This window comes from Aptenodytes forsteri, unplaced genomic scaffold, assembly GCF_000699145.1.
Source record: "Aptenodytes forsteri isolate BGI_AS27 unplaced genomic scaffold, ASM69914v1 Scaffold69, whole genome shotgun sequence".
NCBI lineage: Eukaryota > Metazoa > Chordata > Aves > Sphenisciformes > Spheniscidae > Aptenodytes > Aptenodytes forsteri.
In genome coordinates, this window is record NW_008795885.1 from 3,207,740 (window position 1) to 3,223,740 (window position 16,001).

The 16,001-nt window shown below is 39.2% G+C and overlaps 1 protein-coding gene across 1 annotated transcript in view; it reads left to right on the forward strand.

Annotated features, from left to right (window-relative positions):
• Positions 1 to 16,001, forward strand: part of EPB41L4A (erythrocyte membrane protein band 4.1 like 4A) — a 91,508-nt gene that overhangs the window by 26,990 nt on the left and 48,517 nt on the right. The window contains exons 9-11 of the mRNA XM_009284203.1: positions 3,661 to 3,748; positions 5,897 to 5,985; positions 6,376 to 6,439. Of these exons, the coding sequence (XP_009282478.1) occupies positions 3,661 to 3,748; positions 5,897 to 5,985; positions 6,376 to 6,439 (241 nt within the window). The remainder of the gene's footprint in view (positions 1 to 3,660; positions 3,749 to 5,896; positions 5,986 to 6,375; positions 6,440 to 16,001) is intronic.

The following is a 16,001-nucleotide window of genomic DNA, read 5'->3' on the forward strand; positions in this document are numbered from 1 at the left end:
AGATAAAGGTTAAATAATTTCTTGCCTGTAGTTTTGCATGTTAGTGTTATTTATGCTTTGTTTAATGAGAATGGGTATTAACTCAGAGACATAGCTGTTCCTTTTGAAAAGTTCTTCTGTAATTGGAGTCTGTGCCAGTTGCCACACTGACCTGAGGTTTCTCTTTCAGGGAAGAGAGTCTGTTGTTCAATAATTATTTCTGTGTGGTTGCCTGACTGCCTTATAGTAACTGATGCGTTACAGAGAACCTTACTGCAGGTCCTTTTGTGAACTAAGAATGTACTGTTTTTTCTGTTCTAGAGATTGGAAACTGAGTCACAGAGAATTTGTTTGGTTCAACATCACAGAGGTTATGTTTGAGAAATGAAACTTGAGATGAATTACTATGTACCAGGTCACTGATACTAAGCAACCTTCATTCCTCTCTCTCAAGTTTCTCTAGTCATTAGTGTAGTAAGTCAGATTAAGACCCATTTGCCTCAAAAAGTTTATAACCTTGAAGATGAAATTCAGAAGCCAGGGGAACAGAGGTTGCAAAGAGGAGTGATAACTGTCTTAACACTGTCTCTAGTGTTTTTATACGCTTATTGATCTAAAGCTCTGATACTTCTTTGCTGCTTGGCTGCAGTTAGGTGTCAGGGATTTAGCAGCATCAGGAAAGAGAGTGAAACTAAGGTGTACCCACCCATTGCTAGTTCAGCCTGACCCTCATCATCAGCACTGCCAGCATTGACTTCTGCACAGGTGACAGCGGTCTCTTTAGTTAAGAAGTTTGAAGCTAGGATGGCTGAGGGCATATCCCAAATTATCTGACCTACCAGAGACATTTTAGGGACAGGTTTGTGATACGGTTTGGAAGAACTTCTTTATCCTTTCTGGAGCCCAGCATGGAAGCATGGGGTTTTTTTGCAAGACAGCTGTGGTATTGCATGTACCTTGCTTCTGCTAGTTATGTCCAGATAAACTGTTTTTGGTTGCAGGTTATCTCTCAGTTTTTTACACAGCACAATAGCTATTCAGGGATTCATTCAGGATGCATTTTTTTGAACAAGTTTCTGAATCAAGTAAGGTGAGGGAAGTCAGAGGTGCAGGGGGGTTTCTGACCGCATCAAGTCTCTGCAGCCTGCCTGCTGCGACTGTTGTCCCATCTATAAACCAGCATGACAATCCCAAGGTCAGATAGCAGGGTGAGGTGACCTTCTGTTGTCATGCACATCTGGAGGAGCAAGCAGGGGCTTCAGGGCTTGCACATGAGGAAGCAGGCACTCGTGGTGCTGGAGGAGGGATATGAGCCCTCAGTGCAAATGGGAGAGCTTGTGTTGGCCCTCTGACATTGCTTGTTCCAGACTGCAGCAGATCTGGGACTAACTGATACTTGGCAAGTCAGCTGTTGGTGTATTTTGAATTGATATTACATGGTGTCAGTGGGACATAAGGAAAGCTAAAATGCCCCTGATAGTTAGCTTTGAGAGTAGCTTTCAATATTGTTTAGGGCCATCAGTGGCACTCAGGTGCTCTTTGTCCATCTAAATGAGTGGTGCATGTCAGCTGCACGGCTGTTACATTGCCTGCTCTGTCATTACCAACTGCAAAGACTGTTTTAGTTTTGCGGTGTATTGTCAGGTTGTATGATGCTGAGGAGAGTTTGTTTTTTCATACACAGTAAAAATGAAACACTTAGCCTTTGTAATGGTGGGAATTGTTTCTGTCCCTGACATTCCCCTCTCCCCTTCATGTTCTTTCTTCTCCATCTGCATTTGGGAGGACTTCTTCCTCTGGCTTCCATCTGCTTCCTTCAGAAGCTCCGGCGCACATCTTTCCTTCCTTTAATATTTTTGCAAATGCACTTTCTTATAAATTAGGTATTATTGTGAAAATATTTATACATGTGCACACACTTACTTGACATTTGTGCATTTTGGTACTTTCAGAGACAGCTGAGAATGGTGGGATAAGCACATCAGCATTTTTCTAAGTATGGTCAGTAAGGAAACACTAACAGTGGTATTTAAATTGGTGTTGGATTCTAGCACTAATTCAGTAATGGGGTAATCCACTCTGCTCAGGACTGGTATTTCACCTCCCTGGGAACTCAGTAAGACAATACTGCTCCAGTGAATATTTTGCTTACATTTCTGAGAGCTACCACCAAGATTTAAAAAAAATCAAGCTGTGGAGTAAATTTTTATAGCAGAAGTGGATAAAAGATGTCAGATGTGACAATGCTGACATGCTGAATATCCAGTGTTCTGCATATTCTGAATACAGAGATGAATCACAGATCTACCAGGAAATCCAGCTCTTGAAGAAAGGGATTTCTCTTACAAGCTTCAGGTCTGCTGCTTTTCCAGGAGTCCTTGGAAAGAAGGGCTAACACCTGAAATAGTACCAGTGCTGCTACATGGATAAGATGGGCTGAAGCAGCCCATCTCCCAGATACAAAGAAGGCATTTTAAATACCTATACTATTGCATTCATGCTAGCACTGCTCTTTCACATCTTTCACATTGGATGTGTTTTTTTACTTCGTCAGGCATAACACAAAGTTGGGAAAACCTGGAAAGTAGCTGCTTTTGTGCATATTGCAGGACTTCTCCAGGTCTTGAGTCAAAATGTTGAGCTCTGCTTCACACTTTCAGTTTGAAAGGTAGCAAATGCAGTGAAGTATTTCCCCAAGAGGACCATCACAGGATGAAACAGGAGATGCATATTTTTGAGTTGATGTTTTCACAAGATGTGCTGTACTTTCCCAGTAACAGTCCAGTAGCTTTCATGGAACTATTAAAAAGGAGTGAAGATGAAAATGCAGCTTCAATTATTTCAGGCTTGCAACAGAGCGTCTTGCTCTTGTATCAATGGCTGTTATTGAGGGAAGAACAAATTCAATTCTGAGGATGTCTATTGAAGGCTTTGAATTTATGTAGTCATTTTGTTCTTTTTGAAAGTAAATCCTTCATCATTGATGTTCATAGTAGCCATGTTTTTTTCCCCACCAGTTTTACCCTATTGTTTCCTACCAGCATGCAGCTGATGGTAGTTTTTAACTGATGAATTGATATTTGCAGATAGGAAGGCAAGCTGGATCTTTGAAACTGGTAATGTCTTGAGACAGACTCCAAACTTCGTTTTCACAGTAGCAGACTTGGGTATTACCAGTTGGTGTGACTTCCTGTAGGCAAGATTTTACGAAGAAAGAAATATTTTTATCTGAAGTCATGAGCCCTGCTTTCAGAAATCCTTTGTAGCTTCAGCCCTGCTATAGGGAAATAGTACCCCAGTCAATTATTCCATTCCTGCTTTATTAATAATCATACAGTTATTGGGAAAAAAGTTATTTTGCATATTCAAGCCTAAAAATGGAATGTCTGAAGTGTGTTTGTGACAGCAGGGAAAAGATTAGCCTCTGTAGTAGGCATACACTATATATATGGTAGCATATATCTGTGGTAGGATCTTACAGCAGAAAGTTTAGTAAAAGTTTGTGCCTGCTGTCCAGTCTCGCTTGGAGCAAGTGGAAGTACAGTGCTGAAAGGGTTATGACAGTCTAAAGAAATGGTAGGAAGGGTTGCATACCTGTCCAGCAAACTGTGTTTATTAATACAATCTATTTTAATATGTTGACTGGAAGCGCAAAGTTCTTACATGGAATTTTGTTTACAGGGGTCAAGTTCCTGCTGAGGCAGAAGTGAACTACTTAGGGGTGGCCAAATCCTTGGAAATGTATGGAGTAGATCTCCATCCTGTTTACGTAAGTATTGTTTAAATATTTTAAACTTGGTAACAATGAAAAAAATTTTCTTGTACTAATGTTGAGGAGAGTATTTATATATTTTAGTTGCCACAGAATAACTTGAAAGGAAATGCTGTACTTAAGAAATGCAAAGGAAGACATATTTACAGACTGAGGGGATTCATTCATTCATTCATTCACAGAAGCCTAATGGTTTTCAGATGAAAGGCTGTGATTGTATTACACCTACAAAAGACAATCAGTTATACTCTGGAAAAAACAATTCAGATAAATAAGAAGTAATTAGTGCAAGTATCAGGAGAGATGAGAGAGGGTTATAACCTTTGTCTTTGACACAAGAATTGGCACATTATTCTTGTGTAAATAACAGCAAGTGTGTCCCAAAATCTTTTCAATACCATTGCAAAAACTAGGTAGGGGTAGCAGCACCATGTCTGGCTTTTTTTAATATTCATTGTGAAGGTTTTGCTAAAGATCCAGAGTATGTTTCCAGCTTTTCCTCTGCTGTATCATGCAGCATTGCAAGTTGTCTGTATTGCCTCAGCAAAACCCTCCACTTCTTTTGTAGAACAGCATGTATGTTGGGATTGGATCCAACTTATCACCTGGAGGCTATGTGCTCGTGGTGGAAACATCATTCTATCTTGTTTGAATAATTGTGCTTGTGGCAGGTTTGTTTGAATTAAAGAAAATCAGAAGTTCAAATGGGGAGTTGTAATGTAGATAGTTCACTGAGTTAGATGTCAGTACTTTGTAAAATTACTTGAAAGAAAATAAAGAAATCAAGATACTACCAGAAGATTAAGTATGTATTTCCTGCTGAAAATTGTGTAGCCTGCAATATGAAGCATTTTTTAATGCACCCTGTGGCTTAATTGTATTCATATCCCATGCTCTGTGCCCCTCCCACCCACAGAAAGCCGGGGGAGTTACTGGAACAAGATTCAACATGATCCAGCAAAATGATATTAAAATAGCAGAGCCTGGAAGATTTTTTTTTTCTCTTAGCTTGCTTTTGCTGTGCAATGAGATCCCTGCCTGGGTAATGAGGGGTGAGTTGTAATATGCCCAAGTCTAACCCATGAATATCATCTTGCTGTTTATATTACAACAGCAACAGAAGCCGTCATTTGAGACTGAAGCTGCACACGTGAAGAGATGTAGTTCTTTTCCTCGTTTGGTCATATTAAAAGTAAAGTTGCCTTTAGTAGTTAGTTCACTGAGGGGCACAGGCAGAGCTCGCAGAGGTGTGCTTGAGCTTTCTCACATCAGTAGTCACACAGAAGGACACTTTCTACAGTCAGTCCATCTCATAGTTGATATTTTTTGCGGTTCATGCTCTGCCGGTTTAGAGCTTGCAGGGCTCTTCCTCATTGCCTCAAGTAGGCAGATGAATGAGCTTTTGCAGCTGACTTTTTTTTAACCTCATGCACTAAGTTTTGCACTCTTTCAAGTGTAGGGCGCATGTGATTTTGTTTACTGACCGTAAACTGGGGAGGCAGGGACCTCCTGCCACTCAGCACCAGGGTTTTCATCCTCTTCTCTCCTGACACGGTTTGCGATTTGGATGCTGGCCTCAGGAATGGTTTCCTTTGGAAGAAACGATGCATGCGGCTGTTCCTTGCATGTCGCTACCCATTCTGAACAATAAAATGCTCTGAATCTCTCCAAGGAGCTACTTCCCTTGGTAGCAGTATGCAGGTGATACTATTTTAGGAGGGAGAAGGCAGCTGTGAGGTTATATTATAGTAGAATAGGTCAGAAAATCACTATTTACCTTCAGCTAAAAGTTCGGATGTCTGTTGCATTCATATCTGAATGAAGAGTTTAGTTTCTGAGTTTTGGCCATTTGCCAAATAGCCGAAAGTAATTCCTTAAAAAAAAAAGTTATTTTTCTTTTTCACCATGGCATGTGGAATCTCCCATTCATTTCCCTCACTGCCATTCTTTCTTGCCTCTTTGCCTCTATGCCTACAAGTTTTTGTATAGGAGTTTTCGCCAGTAGATCAAGTACTATTTTCCCATTGGCACAGAGAGTGAAACAGTATGTTCAAGTCAGTCATCAGGCTGACTTCCTCACTAGACCTCACTGCTACAGTGATACAACTTGCGATTCTATGAATGACATACATTTTTGTTTTCCAGGGTGAAAACAAATCTGAGTATTTTTTAGGATTAACACCCATAGGAGTTGTTGTCTACAAGAATAAAAAACAAGTAGGAAAATATTTCTGGTATGTACACTTCAAATGTGCAGTCTGTGCTAAAACAATAACAATGTTGTTGTATGGAAATGTATGATTTGTGATATCTATTTGAAAGGTTAATGTTATAAATTAAAAAAAAAGTGTAGTTGGAATTCGTAATCTTGGTTTGGATTATACAGATTTTTAATTCTTTGATAATCCAAGTATTGCAAAATATACTTCACCTTTATGATAGTCATGCTGAAATATTTAAATACTGCTAATTTTCTATTGATATCTGTTGCATACCTAAAAAAATAAAATCTACCTGTGAATTCCTTTTTGTCTTTGTATGTAAATATATACAACTTTATACTTTATTATGCATGAAATGAAAGTCTCCTGAAGTTCTGCCTGTCTTTTTTTCCATTTTTACAGGCCTAGAATTACAAAAGTTCACTTCAAGGAAACACAGTTTGAACTTAGAGTCCTGGGAAAAGATGTAAGTTTTTATTTAAGCCCGAAAGGAAAAAAAAAAAAGTAATCTCAGATCTAATGAAGTGGGAAATTTTGTGTATCCATCAAAGTCTAATTTATTTTATTGACATTTACTGCAAGAAACCATCAAAGTGAAATTAATTTTATTGATAATTACTGCAAGAAAATTACGTTATCCTCAAGTGTAGTGTGTTCCTGATGGTGCTTGCAGTTTTATTAAAGAAAGAGGAGGAAGAAAGATTTTCTGTCCACGTTTTGCAGGCAAGGGGAGAGAACTTCAGCAGAACAGTACTGAAGTAGGAATTTTATAACAAACCTGTATCATTTTATATTGTGCTCTGTAAATTAGAGTAGACTCCTTCTGCAATGCCTCGTTTATGGTGTTGCACAGTGCTTTTAAACTAGGCTAAATCTACAGGGAAAGCTAATATTAACCAAAATGTGGATAGAGAAAAACTCACAAAGCTGTGAGGCGCATGTAATTTTGTAGCTTGGAAACAGAAGCAGCCACATAATATAGCTCGAAACCCATTTGTCAGAGTTTAACTTCTTTGTGCTGTTAGACCGTTGGAGAGAAAACAATGTTGGTACCAGTGGAGCAAGGATAGCAGGTTGATAGCAAGAGAAGAGGTTTTAAGATAGGGTCAGTGGAAAAAAGAGAAAGATATTTATCACCCGTTGGGCACGTGGGGCAGGGGCGGGAGGAGGATAGTGTTGAGGCTATAGGGACAATGATGAAGTGTAATAGAACAGATAGTTGCAGTCAGTCTGTGGTTTTTGGTATCTGGTTGAGTTATAAGTTTAGTTTGCTTATTCATTTTTTGAAAATACTTTGTAGGTCTCTCTGGAATATCAGGACTGAAAGTTTATAGTTTTGAAGAAGTATTAACCTCGTGGCAGTATTCCCCTTTACTGATTATCTGTGTATCTTCATTCATCTATGTAGTGGTTGTTAGTTCATCCACATTTTTCCATGAGGCCATTTGGTACATTAGGGACATTCTGGGAAATATAAGTGTACCCCTGACTGGTTGTCTTGGTTCTGTCGTGGACAACATTTCTCATGCCTCTGCAGATGTAGTGGCAAGTTTTGCTTTTGTTACTCCCAAGTGGTTTGTTTCTATTTGGTGTGGTGATCTATGGGAATTTTATTTCTGATTGTGTGTTTGTTGAAATCGGAGAGTTGTTTGAAGGCGGGGGGAAGGTTGGGAAAACTTTTCTCAGTGTTTCATGTGAGGGGTGAATGCCTGTTCATGTATAAACAAGTCCGAGTTTGACTTAGAGTGAATTGCATTGAAGTGATGCTGTAGTTTCTGCTTGATGCCACATCTATATAGTTTTTGTCTGAACCATGTGGAATCGCAAAGGTTTAACATGCTGAGCAAAAAACCTGGAAGCTTTGGAAAACGTGCTTAAGTTGAGACTGTGAATGTTGATGGCTGGTGAACACTTACTATTGCGATCATAAGGCAAACACTTTGACAGCACTTGGTAATTTCAAGTCTCGACAGGTACTTTTAGGAAATTGTTCAAGAGAACAGTAAGTACAAGGGTGTGTACCATCATTAAAATCTCCTTTGCAATTAATACACATTTGAAGTGTTTCTACAGTGCTTCATACCCTAACAAGATCAGGAGAGGCCAAAATGGCCCAGAAAAATCTTCCTCTCCCCTTTTTTTAAACATTCTGGTGGTGTTTGAACAAAATTATGTATTGGAATAAGTAAACAGTAGCCTTAGTCTCTGGATTAAAGCCATCATAACAATTTATGCTGTTCTGCACCCAGAGGAGGAAAAGCTCATCAGTGTATTTATACGACTGTATGTTCCAATACTGCTTGAAAACTTAATTCACAAATTTCTTTTATTCCTCTGGTTTTTTTGAACAAATGCTATCACTTTGTCCTTCCATGTGGGACATGAGTTTGCAGTATATGATAGGAGAGTAAACATGCCATTTTTACATCATCCTGCCTCCTGGGATATCACTTTACGGCCCATGGAATTAGTACTTTCCTTGTTTTCAGATGTGGTATACCAAGTCTGGAAGTTACCAAGTTACGTGTTTCCAGTTAGTTGGAGAGAATGCCAGAAAAGATTCAGGAAGAAAAGAAATAACGGACAATTTCCCGTGTCTTAGGCGGAGCTTTATGGCATATAGCGAAGGAGTTAACATCACGTAATAAGAAGAGCAGATTATTTCTGAGTATATTGAGTCCTTTGTGTGAATCACGTTTTCTATATTGTAGTGAAGACTCTCTGCAGGCTGGATTTTGGTTTGTGTTTTCACACACTAGCTACCTTTATTCACACTGACAGGCACCTTTCACGGGTACACCTGCTCATCAAGAGGAAGCTCTTGGTGCTTTTAGTACCGATGAAGTGTTGCTCTACCCCTGCACAGGGTTACTTGTGGTTAACTTCTTTGTTCTCCCTTTCAATAAATTTGTCTGAGACTTTTTCAGACCTGCTGAAAAAATTTGAATGTATACTTCCCACTAAAGATGTGGAAGTGGACATCCTGATCTCCTTGATAGATGGCAGACATGGCGGGCTAAACATACAGATCCATGTCCTTAGGCTACCTAAAAAACACACTGTGGGGTGTCTGTGTCAGCCATATTTATGGCTGCTGAGTTTCTTGTTTGCATTGTTTCACTTTTGATAAACTTGATGATTTACTGAGCAGATTTACTTGTGCTTACTGTCTTAAAAGAAAGGTGCTTCACCTTTCCTGTTTTGTAGTGTAATCTCTTGTACTTCTTCATATCTCTTCCATGAGAACATTTCCTGTACATTTAACTTCTTTATATTTCTCCTGCATACCTGTTGCTATTTTGTGCAAGCATGACCATCGGTATTTTGGTTTTATCTTTCACTACTTTGTGTTATAAGTTTTCTCCCTAAAGCTATTGCTATTGCCCCTTCATAAACAAAATACTGCCCTTCATATCTGGCCGTCCGTGACTTATCCTGACATGTGAGACGAATGACCTGGACCAGCTGACAGAAACTCTTTTTCAGTGGTGTTAATCATTGAATCAGTATTTCATTGTCCCCTGTGTAGACCCATGCTGTGAATTCTGAGCTAGAAACACATTAGGCTTTCTGTGAAACCGCTAAGTATGAAGTTAGCACAAAATTAGGAACCCTTCCCCTGTGAGGACTGCACAGAAGGAGTCCCTGAACATGACAAACAATCACAAAGAATTTTTGAAGATGAGAAAAGTGTATTTTCGTGCAGTTTCCTTTAAGAAAACCGAGAGATCCATCTGATGCCTGTGCACAATTCCTGGCAGCATAGATGTCTGTTGAGCAACCTTGCTGGAAACGATCCAGCAATACAGGTGGCTGCCAAGGGCCCTCTCCCCCCCTCCCGATGCAGCAAAATGGAGCCTAATCACAATGGATGCACTATGTGGAAGTGGATAATCAAAGGGGTGCACAGCACACCTCCTGTGCTTTCCCCATGTGAGGAACATGGCTTGCTTCTTAGATTTCTCTCTCAACTAAGGACATGAAACAAAATAGAGAAAAACATGCTTTGATAGATTGTGTAGGCTGGGAACATAAATGTAATAATATGCAGGAGTGAGAGTTGTGGAGCTTTTTTGCCTGTAGGTACCAAGTACTCCTGTGCTCTTCCCCACAACCCCATACTGTTTTCTGTAACAGCACCTTTAACTTTGGTTGCACTGTGTCTGAACATGCAAGTGAATGTTTTCACTCCTTCACAGAGTTTGTGCGAAGCTTCTGTACTTCTTACTTTTCATGTTTCTCTTTCACCAAACAGAAAATGTTGAGTGTGCAAAACACTTGCTTTCATTATTTTTTGTAAGAGAAGGGTCTTTCGGAAGTCTGAAATTTTTGTTTCGAGAGATTTTGAAATTTGCGTTCTTTCAAGTCAGAACAAACCCCCAAACTGTGCAATTAAAAATGATTTACACATTTTCAAGACATGCTTTCTTCTACAGTCTTGCTTAGTCAGATGAAGAGGCCCAGCTCAGCTGAATTCATAACGTGAAGTTGGTAAAGACTGTTTTCAGGAGCAATACCAACCACTGATGCATGCTAGAGGAACTTTAGGGCAATTCCAAAGCAAATATACTCCCCATTCTGGTGGCTGAAACTTGTCTAAATACAAGATTTTTGTGTTCTTTTAAACAGTCTCAGAAAACCCTGGAAATATGCTTTATCTTTTTTAATCTGCTTTTTGTAAGTGTCAGAAGTCTGAAAAGTAATTACATTAATAAGGTGGTTCAGCTGTACCCTTTCTTGCCCTGTCACACACTATATTCCATCTTGAGTTACAAGTTCTAGGCAGGAGCTTTTAATTTGATTCGTTCCTCTCACAGTTTCTTGGGAAGATTAAACAGGGTTTGAAGAGATGTTCTTCCCATTCTAAAGTCGAGTTTAGCTTAGATTTCCATTCCAGACAAAAATAGCATTTTGATCTTTATTATGGTTTAAGAATTACAAATGACTGTTGTATCATTTGCACTTGCACCTACTTAAGCCAGAGTGGTAGTGGGAGATGGAGGTGAGCAAGCACAGTGGTGTTAATACATCATATAGAACTGTTTTGGCTTGTTTCAGTTGATTGGGGGTTTCCTTGCCTTTTCTTAACCACTTTCTGAGCCATCGTAGAAGGATTGTAAGATTGGTTCAAGGCTTGATAGCAAAATCTTAAGTAATGAACATTTTTGAAGGAGAACTGGGATTAAAATTCCTGCATAAACTTAAATTCATTGCCACTAAGGTGTTACTGTCGGCTTTTTTTTGTAAGCTCTTCTTTAGTCTTTTTTTTAATTGGTGTAATATGAGGCTGAGATATGTTTGTTTCAATCTTGACATGCTTTATGCAAACTGGCACAGCATTATTAATTTTAATTCCTGACTTGTATAATGTTCTTAAAGATTGACCTTGTGTAACCAGTAATAATACATTGCCTGTTACATAAGCTATGATTGGTATGCATTATGTAAATATATAAAGACAGAATATTTCCTATTGGAGTTAACAGTTGATAGTATCCAGGTATGTGCCTAACCTGGCAAAGAATAATGGTGGGAAGCAGTAGCTTCAGAGCTGGTGTTAATATTTCTTTTACATGTACATGCACGTGTGTTACATGTACATGCAGCGTGCTCTGTAATGGGGCAAGATCCTTCCTTATGCTATATTAAATATTCAGTGTGACTGGGAAGAGTGGTGTGTGTGCTGGCAGGGTTCATACTGTGGTTTTGGGTTTGAATTTTTCTTCTTCTTCATTTTTTGAGCCTGGATTGGTGGGAACCAATATGTGTCTTGTCATAAATTATAGCAGCTAAAGCCTGCTCTGAATCATAGGTTTTCAAAACATTTTTTATCTGTGAATGGGTGCAGCGCTCCATGGAATGGGTGTAAGTCTACTGAGAGTAGCCCTCTTATCTTTGAAGTAATTCATGAACTTCACAAAGAAGGGATCTTCTGGACCCCAGAGGGAAGAACTGTCATTTTAAGTGTGTGTCTTCTCTTCCCGGCGGACTTGAGCTTGCCCTACCTGGGCACTTAGCTGGGCGCAAAGCAGCTCTGAGCCTGAAAGTTGTGTAATCATGCTGGCGTGGCAGAGCAAGCTGGGAGCTGTTTGCAAAGGGCAGCGTGGGCACTCCTGAACTAGTGTGTCAGCTCTAACAGTTCCAGAGGCATTTTGTGGTTAGGTAGAGCAATGACCCCTCTGACTTGTCTCCTTTGAAGGCATTAATAACATGCTTTCAGTCTTTCAGCAAAGTGTGGGGGGTTATGGTGGAGCACTGTACCAATTACCAACTGTTTAGTGAAGATCTCAAAGGCCCTGCCAGATCAGTCTTCTGGCTGATTTGAGAGGCAGCATAAACCAGATAAGGGCTGTGGCTACATGTTTGAGTGCCCATCTGTTTATAAGCTCGTAGTATGGTCAAGCTATCTGCATTCCCTGTGCTAGTCTGTCTCTCCTCCCATGGGTAAAAATCGTGGTGAGGCTATGGCAGTATGAGCTTTAGCATGTTTTGGAGACTGCAGGACAAGCTTTTAAAGCATTTAAAAGGAGAGGAATATTTTATGTTTGTCCTCACAGTTTTTTAGTGTCTTGCCTTTCTCAGGATTAGGAGAAGATAGTCAAAGAGCTCAACAACTAGGTACTGCTGCAGGGGTACGCCTGTCCTTTTGCAGCCTCTGGCCACGTGGTCCGGCCGTCTCCCTTGCTGGTGCAATTCACAGATGTGATCAAAATAACTGGTTTTCTGCTTGTTTGGTGAGCACAGCTGGCTTCCTGAAAGAATAGACAAACACCAAAGCTGGTTCAAAGGAGAGGGGACATTTTCAGAGTCTGCACATGACCAGAACCGCTCTGGAAGCAGTAAGCCATCATGGTTTACAATGCTTCACCTTTAATACACTGGGCACTCTGAAAGCAACAGGATGAGTAGCAGGGAGTCGCTTGTGAGGCACCAAACAACACTGAATGAGTTTGGAATTGTCATTTCTGATAAATCATTAGTAAAAGTACAATAGGTCTTTGTTTCTTTTGGTTCAGATAGATGAGAATAATAAGAAAAAACCCCAGCTAACTCTCACTACCTGTAAGAAATTACAATTGTTCAAAATGCTAAAAATGTTGCCTTTTATTGGGAAAAAAAGTTCATGATGTTAACAGGTAAGGTCATCCTTGCTTTACCTATACAAATCAGTTTATTCCCTTAGGGGAGACAGATTAAAACTGAAAGATACTACTGCCTTCAGTACTGCTTAATTTTTATATATGCATTTATAAATTCTGAGGGTAATCACAGTACTCTTGCAAGCCTTAAAAAGTCTTAAAAAGTAAATGGAAGAAGTCCTAAACCTAGATACGCTGTATACAGTGTCATATTGGCCTTAGTTGCAGTACGTTACTGAATCCTTCACAGAAAAGGTGAAAAATGGTAAAAGGATTATGAATTGTCTCCTCTGTGTTGGTGAAAGACCTTGGAGATGAATGTTTTAGGCTTTCTTTCTTTCTCTTTAGTAAAATTTAACTGTGCTATTTGACTTATTACAAGCATCCATTCTGAGGCAATAGTTTTCAGACGTGCTGTTCCTTCAAATTCAAATAAGTAAACCTCAGTGTGTTATCAGAAAGCTTGCTGGTCCATTCCCTGATTTTTAGGCAGTTGTTTCATTTTCTAGGTCTGAATTCCATAACATGTTGATAAATTGGATCTATAAGGCTATGCTGTTTTTTCCTGAGTGCCTTTGATTGCTGCATACTAAGTATAGATGTTTCAGCATGCAGTTAACCATCAAATATTTTTCTTACCAGCTGACAGGAGCTTTCTTCCACCTTAGAAAATAATGCCTTCAAATGATGGAATCAGTAATGTTTGCTGGTCCGATCTTTCAGTCATATGGCAATGTAGCTATACTGTCCCTCTTTTAGTCACTTACTGATTTTCATGTGTTATGTGCCATTTGTTCTGTATATGGGAAAATTCTAAAACTTTAGCTTAAAAAAGAAGAAAAAATGGACAAGTAGAACTTTTTCCCTGATGGGAATCTTTCCCTGAATTCTGCTGGCATTCAAACTGGGCTAATAATAAGATATGGCAGAAATACCTTGCTTTAAAAAGTCTCTTTAAAAAAAGCCAAAACACCCATGGCTTCTCTCCTCCCCTCTCTTCCCCCAACCCACAAACTATCTCCTCTGAGATTATGTAGTTAAATAAATTTAAGTGCAGCAGAGAGTTCTTTGTCTAAAAGTAAAATTTAGGAGTGGACAAAGAAGGAGCAAGAGCCTGCATATTAAAAGTGAGTCATTGAGTTCTTTCCTAACAGAAGTTAAATTGACTCATCATATTCCATAAAGTTTGCAATACCACAGGCCTGATCTGATATTATTCTTTAAAAGTGCACTGGTGACTATAGTTGTGTGGGTTTATATGAAATCACATCAGATGACAGTCTGATCTAGAAATTGTAATGTAAATTAAATCATAAAATCTGAAGCTACCTTTCTGTTATGTGTAAAATAGGTGAATGAAAAGTACCCCTTGACATGTCTTCTTTAAAACTTTAAAAATGTAAAAATCCAGTATGATCTTTCAGTGGGTAGACTCTTGTTTCTGGTTGCCGGTGGAGCAAGAGCAATATGGTTACTCTTGAAAATTCTAGTATAAATAGATTTTTCTCCTTGACAATCTTCAAAATTCTCCAGGAAGCTTTTTTTTTCTTTTTTCCCCTAGTTACTTAGATTTTTTTTCTGTTTTAGAAGAGCTTCAGTTTTTAAGTTTCTGGTTTTACTTTTTATAAATTAAACTTACTTTTGCTACAAGTTAAAACCCCTGTGAATCCTGCAGAGAGATGAAGATCCCTATCAAGCTTGAAATTGTATTTTAAGTAACTGTAGGAATATAGTTATGGGACTGCCTACTATATAATCACTTTATGCTATGCATAGCAATCTCAGCTAAATCCTAGTTTTCAGTATTCTCAGAGGCCGTATGTCTTACTGTACTCCTCCTTCTTGCTGTGATGCTCTGGAGAGCAAATTGTGCTTTTGAGAGAAGACTAGAGGATGATTTTCATTCCTTGGATATTCCATGGGAGTATTCCAGCCAGCCATTAAACTAACTAAAATAATCCATGGGAGAAAATAAGCTCATGTGTATGTCTCCATTTTTTTTTTTTCCTTGTTGGGGATTGAAGTCTCAATTATTCTAACCACAGGTGCAAAGTTCTTTCATTTTTACTGTTACAATTGTTTCAAGGTAGAGGAAAGGCTGCTTGAGCAGGTAATTTGTGATTTTGTGAGGCTGCGTGACAGCTGTTAATAGAGATATAATTGGTTTTTGTTAGAGGTGAAATTTTGAATTCTAGAGAACATACTGAATTAGTTCACAGTTTGCAAGGTGCTTGCAGGTCACCATACCTCATTAAATGAAGAGTGGGAGAAACTTGTCAGAACTCTTGCCGTACCTACGTATGCATGGCACTACAGAAGTATAACTAACGCAAGGGCATCCATTTCCTAAAATCAGTTGCCGAAAGTGGTATGAATCATATCCTCTTTGTAATTCACATATCGGGGAAATGGTTTTAGGACTCAGTTTTATTACAGATGGTATCATACCACGCTGAGGATTTACACTGAAGTCATCGGGACTACTCATTCTTTGTGCAAATCACACATACAAAACTGAGCACTTAAGTTTACTGAGTGACAGATATATGGAAGTGTATTTTATGTGAACATATTTGAATGTTTAGCTCGTTGGTAACAAGCAGTGTGATGTTGCTTCTTCTTGTCTGTTGAAGTATTTTATATTTCTATATTTTGTGTATGTGTGACTTCTCTGTCATCTCATGAGGTTTAATAAGGCCAAGTGCAAGGTCCTGCACCTGGGCTGGGGCAAGCCCCGGAATCAATACAGGCTGGGGGATGAAGGGATTGAGAGCAGCCCTGCCGAGAAGGACTTGGGGGTACTGGTGGATGAAAAGCTGGACATGAGCCAGTAATGTGCGCTCGCAGCCCAGAAGGCCAACCGTATCCTGGGCTGCATCAAAAGCAGCG